The 18,593-nt window shown below is 30.4% G+C and overlaps 1 protein-coding gene and 1 long non-coding RNA gene across 2 annotated transcripts in view; both read left to right on the forward strand.

Moving 5' to 3' along the window:
- LOC119690137 overlaps positions 1-5,157 on the forward strand; it is a 99,310-nt gene extending 94,153 nt beyond the window's left edge. Inside the window, exon 3 of the long non-coding RNA XR_005253558.1 lies at positions 4,954-5,157. This is a non-coding gene — a long non-coding RNA (uncharacterized LOC119690137). The remainder of the gene's footprint in view (positions 1-4,953) is intronic.
- Positions 5,158-5,263: 106 nt separating this feature from the next.
- The window catches only part of LOC119688601 (tyrosine-protein phosphatase Lar-like), a 103,577-nt gene continuing 90,247 nt past the window's right edge, over positions 5,264-18,593 (forward strand). The window contains exon 1 of the mRNA XM_038103274.1: positions 5,264-5,405. Within this exon, the coding sequence (XP_037959202.1) occupies positions 5,309-5,405 (97 nt within the window). The 5' untranslated portion in view covers positions 5,264-5,308. The remainder of the gene's footprint in view (positions 5,406-18,593) is intronic.

Here is an 18,593-nt window from a genome sequence, read left to right on the forward strand (position 1 = left end):
TACACTATACTGACAACAAAAACAATAAACAGCGACGTACAATCACAACGCCACTAAAACAAACAGTGAAGGAAAACCGAAAGCACCGAAAGCAACCGAAACCAACCGAAACCAACCGAAAGCAACAATAAATGTTACACTGTAATCATAACAATAACAACCATAAAAGCTCTTTTGTTTCACATACGAAAATATCAACAGCACCAACAATAACAGTAACAACAAAAACAACAACAACAACACTTATACAAACAACAATTACAACAAAAACACGGCAACACAACAACGTTGTAGATTATTTGAATGGATTTTATTAACAACGTTTTTCATTTTCAATATAAAACAATAACAAAAAGTGAATTGTAATCAACACCTTTAAAAATATTTATTTGTATTTGTTTTAATTTATATTAATTTTTTTCAAAGTTTTTTTGTTATGATTTTTTTTCTCTTGTTTTCGTTTTTAATTATGTGTATATTTTAAATACCGTAACTGTTTCTTCTTTCGTTTTTGTTGGCAGAGTAACGGATATGTATTTTTAAATAATATTTAAATTAAAAAAAGGAAAAAAGTTTTTTCAGAAGGGAAAGAAGAGGGAACTGACTTGACTGCGAATGCAGCAGACAATGCTTTCATCAAAGATTTGAACCAAAAATCCTATAGAAGATAGACACATTATCACGACTCAAACTATAGTAGGGATTCAATCATTTAAATCTTCATATTTCAGAAATAATTACTGAAACGATTATAAAAGTTAATGTTTTTATGTTCAATCCCAAATAAATAATGATCTCTTCTAAGTTTGTTGATACGTAAATACTTTCTGATGTTTAGTCTCTCCAAGTATATGCCATCTTGGAACCATCAGCGGTGATTGCAATGTCAAAATCAGACAATGGAGGTACTGTAGTCTAAACCGTTTTCAAACAAAAAATTGCTCTTGAATTTTTCCGGAATGTTACTTTCAGGATTATGCCGTTTTATCAAAAAGGTTTTGCGCTTCTAACGTAGGTAGACGTCTATGGAAACAGTTTTCCTTTAGACAATAACTTGTTTCTTTTAAAAACAGTACATTTATTGTTGTCGTTTAATGGATATAAAAGTCTGTTGGGCTCATGAGCGTCAGCACGTTAAGAGACAGATAGATTGATAGGTATATAAATAGATAAATATTTCTTTATTTCAAAATATTTTAACATAAGTAAGTTTTATGTCTTAAATGCAAGAAAAATCGGTTGGAGTTGCTTAAAAATGCATTGAAAAATAAAGAATACTACAATGATTTAATAGTCATCTGTCGGAGAATTCAAATTAATCGTTTATGTTTTAAATTTTAATTAAAAAGCATCAAATTCGTTAATAATTAGTCTGTATTTAAAAGCACTAGTAATATAGTTAAATAATTTTCTCCAAATAGAATCGTGTTCAACTTTAAGCACACTGTTTACATCCTCTTCCATTAAAGATTCTCTTTCAAAAGAAAGTCATTTAAAAAACCCTAATATAGGACAACGGCCTAAGTAGCGCTGTATGCTTTCCGTTTCATTGAGGTTGCACAATGTACGCTTTCTACAGAACTTAAGGACGTTGGACTTTGAGAGTTTACAGTAAATTCTACTGGCTACTGTAAAAAGCAGCACTAAAGTTAAACCGTAACCATTATGGTCTCGTGAAATTTAAATGACAATCGGCTTATTCAATCCAATCTCCAATTTTTAAGGAGATTGTATTACTCTTGTGTAAATGTACCGTGAGATAATACATTGTGATTAAAGAGTTTGCACGATATTTAAGGAAATCAACTATTTAAATCACCATAACTGGTTAGCTATCCACTAAAATCTGCAAACTACAAATTTACTGGAGAATCCATCATACGAATTACAAATTTGCTTGGTAATTCACCTACCAAAAAAAACTTATCATAATAACTCTGTTAACTATTCTACTTGTTTAATATTTTATTATGCTTATGTAATGAGTTTTTTGAAGACTACCTCCTTGCCGTGGTGAGGAGGCCCATTAGTTACGTAAAATCTTCGAGCGATGCCGGAGAAAGCATGCTACTGGTAGGGCCTCCCTTATCGGTAAGGTCGAAGAGCAGAAATTTAGTTAAGCGTAGTCATAACGTAACGTCAGTACTCACAACGAGCGGCTGCAAAAGGCGTCTGTTCTCCAGGTTAGAAGCGGCCTATTTAAAAATGACCTGACACTACGTGTAAATACTACAGAACTGACATTACGCTTGTGACCCAACGCCAGGTCTTCGATCATTTTTTTAACTCTTTTCTGGGAATACACCCGATGGAATTACAGTCTCCAAATGGTACCCATACATATACGGTGAATCCACCTGCTTCAGCAGCACGCATAAGGGATTTGGAGGTGCTCAATTTACGTTTAAACAGATTCACTCCCTTAGGTATAACTGTAACCACATGGCTCAATGTTCCTCTGGGAACGCAATGAAATGAAAAAGTAGATGTCATAAATTCCACTGAAAAATTTTAGTTATGTTAGTTATTACAAATTTTTGATTAGTCATACTGATGATTTTTGCCATAACATTGCATTAAATGTTGTTGAAAAAAATTTTTAAAGCCATATATCATAAATAATTGAGAAGGGGTGTAGAATGAGTTCGATGCTAGGTTTTTCTTATATATCAGTGTTTAAGACCCAAGTAAATAAGTCACCGATGTGTTTTGAATTTTAGCTTGATATAAAATTCGACTATCAAAAATTGTACTAATAATATAGTATTTTCAATCACCCTGTAGAAACCAAAAGTTTTCATGTCCTAAAAACGTGAAATCGTTCTATAGGGTGCCTTTGGAGAGACAATTCGATTTATTAGAAATATGACACAGTAATGGAATCACCCCATAAACTGCAACAAATAGTAAATGTTTTGGAGTACGTCTGTATCCAACAGCACACTATTGGATTCAACTAGCATAAGCAATAAGAGAATTTTGCCTATCAATAAGTCCATGTATATCTCATCAGTGAACCAAATTTAGCGGTATAAAAGTAGATTGATTTCTACCTGTTATAGTCATGATAATTATGCGGCTTAAGTTCCGGAACCAATTAAGAAACTTATTGAACTTTTGAGATCTTAATCGTCTCTCAAAATCCATATGAAAGAGTAAGTTCTTGTAAACTATGGTGAAACGATATATTAGAGTTTTTCATTACACTAGGCTCAAGGGCATTAATAGCTTGATATGTGAGCGAACATTTTGCGAAATTTTTTAGATATCTCCGGTAGCTTCAACTAAGTATTGGGCTTGCAAATAAATGTGAACATGTGGTCTTTGCATAATGATATGTATAATCTCTGTCGTCTCTATAGACATTACATTATACTGATATTAATGATTGAATCTGAGTTTATGGTTGCCTACATCACTTTGTTTATTTTTAAGTTTTTAACCATCAATAGACACCTTGGAGAGCTGGATAAAGTTCTCCATGTACTTTTCATGTACTTTTTTTTTTGGTTATAAAGCCTTTATACTGACTATTTTTTTTAATTGCATTGTCAAAATGTTGGCGACAATATGTTTATATACAACACAAACCTTATCAACTGTTTTTTGTTTTTTTAAATTTCAGTGTAAAATAGTTGATATCTGCAAAAGCATATATCACACAAGACCGTGTCAATCTCAAATATATTGTACAATGCTTAATAATTCTAAACTATTTTTCTCTTTCTCTTTTCAGCTTATAAAATATAATTGTATAAAAAATATAATAATATTCCAAAAAATATAAAAATTATAATAACATAAATAGAAAATAATACGATAATTTGTTTTAAACATATCTGTAAATAATATAAAAAGTGTTCCATAATATGTATATACCAAAAAAAGAAGCAATCACTTGGTCTCTTAAGCAGACTCTACGTTAGTAGGGGCGTTAAAAATTTAGATTTGTGAAATATTTTCCTTCTCCAAACATTAGCAAAAAATACTATTAAGTATCTTAGCATAAGCAGGTAAAATCTCTATACTAACGACAACTTCCCTCCATCTTTTTCTCTTTTCTTTCTTCTACGAAACACGCACAACAACAAAAAATATTGCTGCAATTACAACGACAAAACCAATCAACGCACGCTTTTTTTTTTGCACATTACCATTTTTTTTTTGACATTTCCATATGTCAAATTGTTAACAACGAACACGGAAACTGTCAAAAAACTACGCAAAAAAAAAAACGCTCAACAACTAATTCAACTCTCAACTACAACTCTAATTGCAATGGTGAAAATGGTGAATTTCACCGATGGTAATATTTTCCAACGAATTGCGTGACAAATGCGTATACCTGTAACACATCAAATGCTGTAATGTCAATGATGATGATGACATCGCATCTATTTACACATCTTTTTATATCCGATGATTTTCGGCTTATGAAAATGTCATTGATAAATGACTGAAAATTTGTAATTCCAAATAAATTATAAAAAAAAACGAAATCTTTGCTAAACCAAAACAAAAACTATTATAAATAATTGCAATACTTCATGTCATAATTGCAACTTTTTATAAAAATCACAACACAAATTGAAACTTACTGCACACCTCGTACCTCTTTTGCATATGTCATACTTCCACAAATGCCCATTTGACTAATACTCATAAAAATTAACCGAATAAAAAACTTGTTACTAATACTCACCAACACGACTTCCACTACTACAATCACAACTACTGCAACTACCAATGACTGATAAAAACTAACAACAACTGTACGTGCTGAAACAACGAACTGTCAAATGTGGTGAATATGTCAACTGTCAAACATTTCACGTGCAAAACTGGTGTGCAACGTCTATAAAAACTACGAAATACAAAACTACATTTACAAAAATAAAAATAAATATATATATCAATATATCAATAATAAAAATTTTACTCTATGAAATGCAGTAAAGTCAACTCTTAAAGTTAGAAAGATACAAAATAAACTAAATTATAAGTAAAGAATATAGAGATTTATAGTTACACTAAGCTTAAGAATATACTAGCAGTAGAGTAAGTCTAGTATTAGCTTAAAATTAAGCAGCTATTATTGTAATATATAGGCAAGAATTACTACAAGTGTTGTGCCCAATAATCTTAGATAAATATTTAGAAGCATATAAGGATTTTAAATTTTGATTGGTTGTTTTGTTTTATATATATATCTATATATATATATATATATATATATATATATATTTGTGCGTTTGTTGTTTCGTAATTCATAAGTCATCATCGTTGTTGTCGTTGTTAATTTAAAATAATGGGGCTGCAAAGGGCAGCACTGCCAGCAGCCAGTTTTGTCGCAGCTACCCTGACAATATTGCTAATATGGGCGCCAGATTTCGTAAATGCAGTCCGTGAGTACAATTTTAATATACATTTTACTTTATTAAGTATATAAAAAAGTTTTGTTATATTATAATATATTATTATATTTCTATATATATGTTTTTACTAAGTATTATATACTATATCTAATTTGAAAACCGAAATATTTTTGTATGTATAATATATTGTCAAAAAAATGTTTGCCATATAAAATTAATATTTTTTTATTTTTATTTTAATAAAAAAACAGAAAATTAAATTAATAATTAATTTAAATTATTTTTATCTTATAGTTAAAACCAAAAGTGAATACTTTTGCTTGAATTAAACAAAAAATTTAAAAGCAAATATATTCTTAAACTATTTCCAAGAATAATATTTTCTGTTTTGAGCTAGTGCACTTAAGCAATTATACCCTTTTTAATTCGAGGTTTCTTCAAAACCTTGACTACACCTTCACTAGGTTATTGTTTATCACTTCATCAGACTAAAAAATAACTGACCTCAGATCTGCATACCTCCCCGAGGAGCCTGTAACCGTTCTGAGATTTGATAACGCGGTGTTGGTAAGTCTGTCAGATTTCGCAAATAATTTCAGGGTTCTGTCCTTTATGTATTTCTTGATTAATCTTGAGGTCCCTGAGAACGTCATTCGTCCTAATGTACCATGGAACATTGAAAAGTTTTCTCAGAACCTGGCTTTGTGCAATTTCTATCTGGTCAATAGTAGTGTTTGAAGCTTTGCTAAACGCTACACAACCACATAAAAGTGATGGACGAATTATTTGGTTATATTTCAGTTTCCTGTTCTTAACATTGAGATTTCCAATTCTAAATAGCGGTTGGAGGTAATGAAGAATTTTGGCACAGCTAATTCTTTTCACTTGAGAATGTTTAAGCCATGTGAATCGTTTGTCCAACATGAAGCCAAGATATTTAACGCTATCCTCCCAGTTTATCACCATATCACCCACTCTCACTCTCGACGGATTCTATCTCCACTTACGCGTTATAAACAGAGCCTTAGTTTTTTTATCATTGATTTCTATTTTCCATTTCTGAAAATACTCCAGAATGAGGTTTATATGCTCTTGAAAACACACGGTTACGTTTAGAGCACATTTATCTGAGTATAGCATACACCTATCATCAGCATATAAGGCCAGAGTCGAGGGACCTAACATTGGAATATCAGATTTATAGAATAAATTAGTGTCTATGGTACATATACGGTAGATTGTGATTGTAGTGTAATTCTAAGTCCATATTTATCAGTATAGTTTCATTACACTCCAGAAAGATGTGTTACTTTATTTCAGATACTTAATTACAATACTTAAATATAATGTTTCAACAATTCATGTGTTCGAACGCTTTCAAGTTGATTATGCTGTAGATCTGGTAGCCGCCGTTATTTTTCAAGTACATGGTTTGGTACTTCGAGTACTCGTTATATTAGGTTCTCGTTAAAGCAAAAGTCTACTGTAGGGCGAGTTCTTCGAAGAATGCATGGAATGAAGAGTTCCATACAAATAGTGCTAGAAAAAGGGGAGTGTCACAATTTTGATTAAAGTTTTAGCTAATACACTTCCGCATTAATATAACGCATAAGTGAAATAAGATGTTTTGCTAACTATATAGGTGTTTGATATTTTGCCATTGTATAAAAAAACATTTATTTAGCTGCCAAAAAGTATGCTTTGATTTTGACTGAATGGTTTAGCAGTCAATATGCTTTCATTATTTGAATAAAGTAGTGTTTCTCAACTTGTGTTTGATAAGGTCGGCAGATAATAGAATAATTAAATTTTATTGAAAAATAAAAACTGAATAATGTGTATTCCACCTTTCTGATAAACATTTACTAGTTCACTACTATATAAGTTCATAGAAATCATAAACGGTCCGACTTCCTGGTTGCCGTTAATCTAAAGTTAACAGTATTAATTTATTCGTAGTTTGAAGTTGCCTCCGTTAACAACAAAATTGCTTCACGCTAAGAAACACTGCGCTAAGGATTAAAAATATTAAATCAAATCTGTTGTATATTTTTAGGCTTAGTGGACAATATTTTTTTTTTATTGATTTTTTAACCAAAAACTATTTGTTTTTAAAATACTATCACTTTAGTAAATTAACATAATGAAATTTCTCTTTTATATATTCGTGGGTTTTAAAGTTATTACGTATAGTTTTTTTCCAAAGTTTTCAAGATATCAAATCTATTATTTTTTGCAGTTGGGTCGATGTTTTAGTTTATAAACTAAAACAAATGCGTTCAAGACCTATGCCTGATTGTGGCGTCAGTTTTTCTAGTCTACTGAAATAAGTTCAGAGTTGCCGATATTCTAAGGAATTGATTTTGATTAGATACTTAATTTTCTTTTGCATGACAAAACAATCTAAATATGAAAATAAAATAGATACATATTTTTATGACAAGTTTTTAAATTTCAAGACCTTCATTTAACTTTAGAGTTTTTCCTTAAAGATTTATAATGCCTTTATAAATGTAAAAGTTGTCATAGATTTTATTGTTATGGATCTATAAAAAATATATGAATTTCTTATATTTAAACTATTACTTTTCCAATAATATATATTATTAAGTATATAATATTAATATATATTATTAAGTATTTGTGATTTGAAGTTTTCTGAATTTAACACTTTGTCGCAATATTGTGCCATGACTGCTTGAAGAATACTGACATTAATCTTCAATGTAAAGTGTGATTAGTACAATTAAATTTTGTTGAATTTTAAGGTCAAGTACCGTTTATTTCATAGTGCAAAACTAGAAGTTAGTAAAAATAAGCACATGCAATTATTTTTTTTTAATTTTATCGTGAAATAAAATTTTTAATGTATTTATAAAGCTTAAGTGCTTACATTTATATTAGATTTCTAGTATATACTATGTATATCAAATTAAAAATTTTGAAATACATGAACAATCTCAGTGTTATAGTCAACATATTGATTTAAATCTGCTGTAAAACTCTTGAAGTATGTTTTATTTAATCTTATTATTCCCTTTCAACATATTTCATAGATCGTGTATAAAAGTTACGAATACAAATAATATTTCTCGCTACACTTTTCAACTAAAAGTTGTGTTAAGGTATCCTTAAATGAAGCTCATATGTTTCAATTTAAAACCCTTTTCATACTTTGAATGGTTATGTTTTTCGAGACACGAACTCAATGAAGTATTAACTTTGATTTCAAAAAGAAAAAAAATTGCTTTTTATTTAAAGTAAAAGTTTATAAATTTAGCCACAAGTGGGTTTATCATAAAATATCCAGTAAAAAAATCCTATTAAAAGTTAGCTTGTCTGAAACCTAAACCTGCACCTGCAACAGTCAAAGTTTTTATTAAGTCAATGACTTTACTGACTCGCTCCTCTTAATATCAAAAAAATCTACTGCACCTTGAGTGTATCTGAAGTTCGTTTGTGTATAATTAAAGAAAAAAATTGGAAAAATATTGAAATATTTTTATAAAAATATGTTCGGCGAAAAGTTTCTCAAAGTTGATATTTTAAATTTAAATTTGATACTTTTCGTAATAAGAGTTAATTGAAATTGTGTTAAAATGAATTTGGCATAAATAAACATTTTTCGATACATAAAGAAATAACTAGTTGTCAAAATAATGATAAGATAATGAAAAATAGTTTAGCAAATTGGTTTAGTTAAACGAACCCGCACTTAATGCTTTAATAAGGTGTTTATTTAGCAATTGAAATAACTTGTTTTTTTAAGGAAATATAATTTTTTAATATGTTATTGCTTAGATCTCAACTCTGACGAGATAATACAAATTAAATTATTTTTAACTATTACTTGCAAATTTAGAACTTACTTACGAAACATACTTTTAACTCATTGTAGTTTCATACAAAATTGTTGGTGTGAATTGTTAATACCATAGAGCAATCTGTATATTAATAAGGAAAACATCATGTGATATTCTTATTATGCATCGCTACACCGTACTTTCCATACTCTTGACTAAATTCAACATTCCGCCGAGCATTCCTCTTTCTACTTAATTACATCAAATATACAAAAGTTACATGTTTTTCCAAATAAACTGCTTCCTTGGATGTTCTTTTACTGATTATTATTGTTCGTACAGACAATTGCAGCGCCTCTCTGACCGCAACGTTTAAATTAAAATTTATGTGCCATTGCACTCAACTAAATACACTCAACACTTGTTTTATACATTTAACTTTATGCAACATATTCGTATGTTGCAAGTGCTTTTTGCCGCCTCAATAGGAGCGCAAAAAAAATACAGCACAATTGCATAAATATAGGCGCATTGTAAACTGGAGTTTTTCCCGCACTCGTGAATACAACACTATAATAAATAAATAAAAACCAAAAAGGTGAAAAAAAATATCACAAAAAAACAACAACAAAAAATGAAATGCACATCAAAAAGAAAAAGTGAACGTTAATTGCCTTTTTTGAGTATTTTATGCAATTGTTCGTATTGCTGCCATAACAGCTACAAAACCAAACCGGGGAAGCACGGAAAAACTTTCATTTTTTATATGCTGCCTGCTGACTGCTGCCTGCTGCCATTTCCATTGTATGCGGTGTGTAATCATACTTAAAGTGCTACAAAAATGAAATTCACTTGCATACTTTTAGGTGTTGCATTGAAATATGCATGCGCCCAACTACAAGCAACAGAATTTATACGTTTCATTTAGTAACGTCAGCGCTAAATTCTATTCTAATTGGCTTTCAGTTCTTATCGTAGAGGGAAATTGTTCAACAAAAAATTACAAAAAATTACAAAAAATAACCTCAAAAATATATATAAATTTCTGTTATGTGTCTGTGCAATTGGAATTGTTCGAATTGTTGCTGTTGCAAAATTTTTTGTGTGGAAAAAATGTTATTTAGGGAAAAATGAATTTTTGCAATATGTTGAACTTAGTTTTTACGCTTGTGTGTGTGCCTGTATGTGCAGCTGTCCTTTTTTGTGTCAATTGATGTAAGAATTTTTAATGAGAGTTTAAATTGGTAAAATAATTGTTTTAAAAACAATTTAATTGTTGATTTGAATGACAAACTTTGTGGAGGAAAAAACTATTAATTTGAGCTATGACCCATTTAATTGCAATTTCCCTGTGAAATATTATTGTGTTGAAATTTTTATGTAACCATTCGTGTGTCTGCGTAGTATTTATGCCATTTACATTTTTTTGTTTATAGTTTTTAGTTTTTTAGTTAAAACATTTTAAAATGATTAAAAATTAAATTAATACATAATATAATTATTTTCCATTCAACTTAAAGTATAATAAAAAGCACAACACTAAATAAATGATTCATTTAAATTTTGATGAAGGCCTCTAAAAGTACTCTACATAATATTATAATTTACTACCAAACTCAACACGTGTGCCACTTAGTTTTTTCATGTTTCTTAAATTTCAATATATGCAAATAAATTAATAGTTCTTTTATTATAAAAAGAAAAAAATTATACAATGTGACCTGTCACTGAAGACAAATTCTTTAGCCAATCAGTTTTAGGCTATTAAAAAAATATTTTAATTAATAAATCTTGAAATAGCATGAAGCGGTACTGTGCTTCATTCATTAAACCAAATGATGTCATAGTTATTAAGCTAACAGTTAGCTTTACAAAATACTGGATCGAATGGAAGTACTGTACTCGCTTCATGATAATGCCAGAACATGTGCGGATATGCTGGACGTATGTGTTACAGATACTGTAGGTGCCATCGCTTTTAAAACTTATTTTAAAAAGTTTGTAGTGAACAGCAGCTTATGTAAATAAGTAACTAGTATTTACAAAACCCAGATGCAGTTTGGTTTATTGTAAAACTGTATTGTTTTATGTTTTCGTAAACTCTTTATACTAAAGAGTTTATGCTAAAGATTCTTTATACTAAAGAGTTTACAGTACTAAGAAAGTTGGACAAGTGTTTATCTTTCGCGAGTTTCAGAAAATTAGTCAATTTTCATCACAGCTAGTTTTGATATCTGACGTGTCATCATCACCTTCGATTTTAAATGAAGAAATTAGATGTATACAAGATGACGGAATATTGCCTTTTCATCAGAGTAGATGAGATTTTTAGTTGCACTTTATGTGACTATTCGGCCTTGACTTGGGTCAAGAGAAAGAACTATGCCAGAAACTTGAATCTGTATTTAATTTAAAAACATAATTAACGATAGACACCCCAACCTTTATACAAAGCGCTGATTGGCTTCTGTTCGGTTAGCGTCCGTTGGAAGTTCAACTATTGTCAGCGTGTTTCATCTGAGTGAATAGGCCAGAACTCTATCTCATTTAGATCGTAATTCTGTAAAACAGATATAGTACAGTTTATTACTTACATCACCAGTTAGAAGAATTGTTTATATATCTGTGTCTAAAAATATATAATTTAGTACTGCCCTAATTCTCAGACGATTTCACCTCAGTGGAAGTTCAGAACTTCGTTGAATTTTGCTCATAATTCTTTAAAAGCGTTAATAAAACTTATCTATTTGCAGTTAGAAGAATTAGTATTCTAAGGTAATAACTTACGTTGTGAAAGCCTTGTATATAATGGTTTAGTGAATAATTTGTGAACTTTATTCTTCCTCCAAGTTTATTTTCTCAACGTCAAGTAACTTCCAAATTCAGATTTGACACCAAATTGGTATCGAATTAATATTTGTTTGGTACAATTCTGTTGTGAATTATGAAGTAAACCTATTTTTGATTATACATTGAATTGTTTAAAAAAAAAAATTTATCTAATGTGCCGTTAATTAAAATTGGTTTGTCTGAAACTAGACTTTTTCAAATATTTTGCTTTTTGACATATATTTGTCGTGTTCTAAAATATTCTCAATGCATTAAAATTTTTCATAAGGAGTTTAACCAAAACACTTTATACTTCAGTATAGATTTCTCTTTTTTAATTTTAATTTTACACATTCACAGACATCTTACACTACCTTTAAAAATTTTTCTTTTTTAGGCTTTAGCTATAGTTTTTAGTATCTTTTAATCACTATTAATTATTCCTGAAATAATTAAAAAAGTAAAAATAGTTTCAACTACTCTACTAACACAAATTATAGAAACGCTTGATACCCCTTACTATATGATTGTTTAGTGTTACCACAACTTTTTTTTTCAAAAAAGTTTACTAATTCCAAAAAGTACTTAAATTTGGACTTAATTCTTAATATCAGGACTAACCAAGAAACTTACACTTTCGACACAATTTCTGGCATTTGTTTTGATACTATCTTGCATTGACTAAGGATCACAAAAAACAGAGAGGAAGCATAGTATTTAACTACTACTATTTACAATTAAGTTCCATTTTTTTCATCGTTAGTATTTTCGTTTAAAACTTTTTGCTAAAGCTACAAATTCGTTTAAAATAAATCACATAACATCACTTAAAATTCAACTTAAGCGTGTTTAAGTGCATGTGATAATCTCTTTTCCTTAACAACCGATTAAAGACTTAAACACAAAAACTCGTAGAAGTCGTAGAAATCGTAGAAGCAGCAAAAGCAGCAAAAGTAGCAGAAGTAGTACCAGAAGTAGTACAAAAGTAGAAAAAGCAACAGAACTGGTAAAGTATTTTAAAATTGTAGTTACATAGCATTTAAGGACAAAAAAAAAGTAGCAACACAAATCCGTGCCACTTGAGTTTTTCGAAGGAAACATGATGTGCTTCATGCAGTGAACACTGGTAAAGAAAAAGCGCCGAAAGTAAACTTGCTTAAAACTAAATCAACAAGATAGTTTTTTCCACAATTCATTCGTTAAATGTTTGCGTTAATAATACGTACAAAAGAAGACAGAAATCGCTTGGCTATGCACGTAAAAACAGGCGAAACGCAGCCATTTTTCACTTTAATGCCCGCACCAAGAAAGCGAACGGACTTGGCTAGGTGCTGCGGATATCAGATAGTTAAATGAAATGATACATAAAAAGTGTGTCGTTGCGATAGCGGCGTTAAAAGCGCACACTACAAGCGTTAAATTAAATAACAAATGCATAAAAGAAAACTACATACGATGGCGAATATCCTGCTAAAGCACTGCTTCTTCTTCAAGAAAAATCAGCTGCCATTCTAAGTTCCTAGTGCGCTGCCAAATGTAGACTTCCGTTCGATTGCAAAACAATCACATGCTCGCAATCGCTATCACAACAGAAAAACTGTGAAAACTCATAAAAGATACAATGCGAGTAAGTGAGTGAAAGACGGAAAACAACAGTCGCCCCCACTCTCACACTCTCACACTCTTACACTCGAGCAGGCACTTGTAATCGCACTGCGATAGTCTTGCGAACCATCACACAAATACCAATTCACACTTATGCGCCAAAGACAAACAATCATGCCGAAGTGCTGATTTTCTACTTCTATACTTTTTTTTTAATTTTTTTCAACTTTTTTTATTTTTTGCACAAGTTGTCCTTTTTTGCGACTTATTTTCTTTAACTATATCTGCTGCTATACTGTGTCCTTCGTACTTCCTCGTACTTCCTCAATCCATTTTAACCAGCTCTACTTTGCACTTTGTACTACATTTTTCTTCTGCAATTTTTGCATTATTGTTATGTTGCAAAATGACGAAGAATCACAAAAAAGGAAAATAAAAAATAATACGACAAAAAAAAAAATAAAAAAAAAATTAAGTGAAATACAGAAATCAAAGAAGGTGGCAACATTGTTATTTTTGCCATTGCCAACTGCAGAAAATTGATGAAAGTTTTTGAATTGTTACAAAAGCATTTGAGAAGTCATTAGAAAAGCTTATCAGATTAAATTGTTAAAACTAAATAAGAAAACTAGAAAAAAAAGTGGAAAATAGCAAAATGGCACAAAATAAGTAAAAAGTAGAAAAACGCGGGCAAAAGTAAAGAAAAATTCCACAAAATAATATGAAAATCAAAGCAAGAACCTTGCATGCAGCTGTGCATTTTTGCTAAACAAATTAAAGAACTAGTTGAGATGAGACCAGGAACCCAACGGCATTTAAAGAGAAAAGTATTACTAAATAAATATTTTTATATGAACTTTTAGCATTTTTAGTAACTGAGTGAAATCGCTAAACCGATTATTTTCAAAGTAGTACCAAAGAAAGTCTTCGCAGGTTTACCGAAGTACAGCAATCTGTATTCTTTAAAAATTCTTAAAGTATGATGAGTATGCAGTGCTATTTAAGTCGAGGACTGCTCACAAGTCACTTCTGTAAGTTTCAGCTATTGTAAGTTAAATACCGTTTAACATTAAAAATAATTTATTTTTTATTGCATATCTATGGGCGTAAATAAATTCAACTGTTGAATATATTTACATGTTTATAGGAATGAAAAAATATGTCAACAATTTTTCATTATAAATATAGAGGAGGAGGCAAATCATGAAAAACAAGCAAATATAACGAAAGCCATTAGCAGTTTCTATACTAAAAACTTAATTATTTAGTACATTTATTGAATATTCTATTTTACTTAATAACAAAGAAATATTTGCAGGTCCTTAAGTGTGCATTTGCTAGACTTACAGTCAATAGTTATTTATAAAAACGTTTACGAAAGTAGAGAATAAATTATTTTCTTATGCTACAACTTAATTCCATCTCTTCAAGCTACGCTTTTAAAGAATACATGTTCAAATAATTTTTTTGAAAAAAAATTAAATCTCTTCTTCACATTTAGTTGCAAAATATATAGAAAACTTATAATACTTCTTATGCTGTGGTATGATTATGTTTGATATATTTCTAATTAACTGGTCACAAATTTTAGCAGGCATAGCTATTTTAAGCAGCTTTTTCGAATATGTTATAAATCAGTATAGCTTAGTTGTGCAAAGTGTTCAACGAGCTTCCAACTAGTTGGTGTCTACATTGAAGTTATACAAAGTTTCTGCTATATGGGAAGCTACATTTTGAATAATGACGGCAGTCGGCAAGAGATTCTACACAGGCTATCGAAAGCAAAGCAAGCGTTCGTAACCCTTAGCAAAATTTGGCGTTCATCCAACATCTCACAACGCACTAAAAGACGCCTGCACAAAGGAAATGCAAAGTCAACTCTTACTATATGGTGCTGAAAGTTGCCGAAAGTTGCGACGCACGACATCTTCAAGCCTTTGCCAATCACTGTCTATGACATATCCTCCATGTACTTTGACCAGCAACCATTATCAATAGTGAACTTTGTTTTAGAAAGAATCAGCCTCTATAACTGAAGAAATAATGACGTGCAAATACAGATGACTTGAACATACTTTAAGAAAACCCGCTAATAATATCGCAACGGAAGTCTGCGATTTCTATCTTCAAGGCAGTAGAAGACCGTGGCGACCGCGCAGTATTTGGAAGAGACCAACTGAAAGCGTATTTGAAACGCTGGAAAGAGCTGGATTAAAATAAAATATCTTGCATTAGATAGAATTCAATGGAAACTATATGTTACGCCCCTATGTTTCACCTAGGTATAAAAGGATTAAATATATAGCTTAGTTATCGATATATTAGATTTTTTAGTTGGAGATAATTAATAATAATTGGAGATATAAAAACTTCTTTCACTAGTTTGCGCTGCATAACGTACTTAGGTTGTTAGTGTGATTGATATAAACAGTTAATAACTTCTCATTTCCATTTTTTAAGAAATAAGCTTTATTAATATAAAACTGAGACTGGAGCTGCTCAAAGTACTTCCACTGACATCTGTTGTCGAATGGATATGTCCCGGAAACCGGATTTGACTGTATTATAGATACTGGATTGATTTCGAAAGTTTTAGTCAAATATAAGTGACCCATTCACATATAGCACGGATATATACCTAATTTCATCTAACACTGCCTTATCCATTTTAGTTTATCACACTTCATACTTGATAACTATGTTTAATATACAAAACAGATTTGTCTTACTTTTTTTGAAAAAATCTCAATATATATTGTTACTCTTATTATACATGTCTCACATCTGGATTATTCTCAAACCGATAGCGAGATATATAAGTTATAGCTTCTCTGTGTTTTTATGTATCAATTTTTTAAAATCTAGGTATGCAGCATTTTATACTGGTAGCTAGCTTATATATATTACATTTAAAATATTGCATTACCCTCAATTCTATTAAAAATATGTAAGGAATAGTTTAAATAGATAAAAACTTTAAAGCAGCTTTTTAATCGAAAAATCATTTAATTCACTGCTATTTTGTTTCGACTTTCATTATGAGTAAAGTCACATAAATTTTATCAAATTTAAAAACTAATTGAAATGCTCTTTATATTAACATAAATATTTTTATGACCTGACCAACTGCAAGTATCCTACACTGGTGTCCTAAATTCTCAGTTTTTATGTTACTGACCATATCTTTTGACATTTATTACGGATACATTGCAAACGGTAACTGAAATAAAGGCAAACTTAATGACACTATATGTGAACGCTACTTTTGAAAACAAAGTTCATTTATGACAGAAATTGTTAAAATAAATGTCATCAGCTTTTTAATTATGATCAAACAACCGAACCCCCTTACCCACACACATACACACATACACACACAGACATATTCACAATTCTTACCTATATAGGTCCCAAGAAAAATTGTAAAAAAAATAGAATAATAATGGTCTGTTATTATCGAGCGCTGTTGGGTCACTTACTTTGCTGTCATAAACAATATATACAGCAGCAATATAATCATAACAACAAAGCCAACAACAACAAGGACAAAAACAGCACCAACTGACAACAACCTATCTTGTTTTATCGCATAAATATCTTAATAGTTTTGTTGAAAGCAATTACTTTGATAAAGTTCTTATTATTAAAAAAAAAAATGTGGCGGAAATGAAAGAAGCACCGGAGACACAATGTAAGATAATCAAAAGTTTATTGTTGTTTCGTTGTAATGTGTAATGTGTAATGTGTAATGTGTGATGTGTAAGAGAGTCGCTGTGACGCTGTGTCGATGTGTGTGTTTGTGCACTTGTATGTTGTCCTGTTTCTTCGTTGTGCTTTTATTGCTTTCTTTTCAGTTCGGTCAATGGTCGTTCATTTTTTCGTATACATGTGAACGCTGGCGCTTGTTTGGCCCATTTCTGTGAAGGACGCCAGCGCAGCCACTTTGAAATTTTATGAGCACGGTGTCAAACATTTATTACAAGTTTAGCTGGTACACTTTTCATTGGTATGCTAAGTTCATAACACAGTCATGATTTTTTTTTGATGTTAAATATTTGGATTTTGGCAAGTTTTCGTTCTCACTCAGTGATTTATATTTGTTGATCTTACCTTGATTTGAAATGAACAAGAATTTGGCAAGTTTTGAACCATTTCGCTTTCACTTAGTGATTTATATTTGTTCATCTTATCTTGATTTTAAATGAACAAGATTGTGACAAGTTTTGAACCATTTTGTTCTCAACTAGTGAATTATATTTGTTGATATTATCTTAATATTAAGTGAATAAGATTTTGGCAAGTTTTGAGCAAGTTCTCACTCAGTTTACTCAATTTGCAAGAAATTCGAACAAAATTATTTGAACTATTTAAAACTTTACTGGTGTGATATTTGGGCTACAGTCAGAGGAATCAAAAAGTTATCCGACAAGAAGAAAATTGTTGCTCCAGTTTCGATCCTGAAAATCTTGGATCGGTAAGTTAGAGAGGTACATAAAAATTCCAAATTTTAATCTTAAAATTATATTCTAATTAAATGATTTACATCTGACAACGCTTAGAATTTAACTATTATAGTCTGACCAATTAATTTGATTTTAAACATTTAAAACATTATGTTTAATAATTTAAAGCCATTTGTAGTTACTTTGTTTACCGATGTGACATAATCCTTCCACGCAGGTTCATCTGACTTACTGTCCTTCGATGTAATAAAAAACTCTGTGTGGACTGGCGTGTATTAAAAGTGTTTGCAGACGAATGCATTTGCTGTAGTGGAGCAAAAGTTATGATTCTAATTTTGTGTGTGTTGCATATATATTTTCACTTGTACGTAGTGTAACTGCACACATTTTACATCACATCAGTCATTCGCTGGTGAGACCCCGCACCACAACTGATGTCCACTACACATTTTGTGCCCGCAGTCCTTTCTCTGGCAACTCTGCTACACATAATTACGCTGTCAAAGTTGTTATGTTAG

Source organism: Teleopsis dalmanni, chromosome X (assembly GCF_002237135.1).
Source record: "Teleopsis dalmanni isolate 2A chromosome X, ASM223713v2, whole genome shotgun sequence".
Taxonomy (NCBI): Eukaryota; Metazoa; Arthropoda; class Insecta; order Diptera; family Diopsidae; genus Teleopsis; species Teleopsis dalmanni.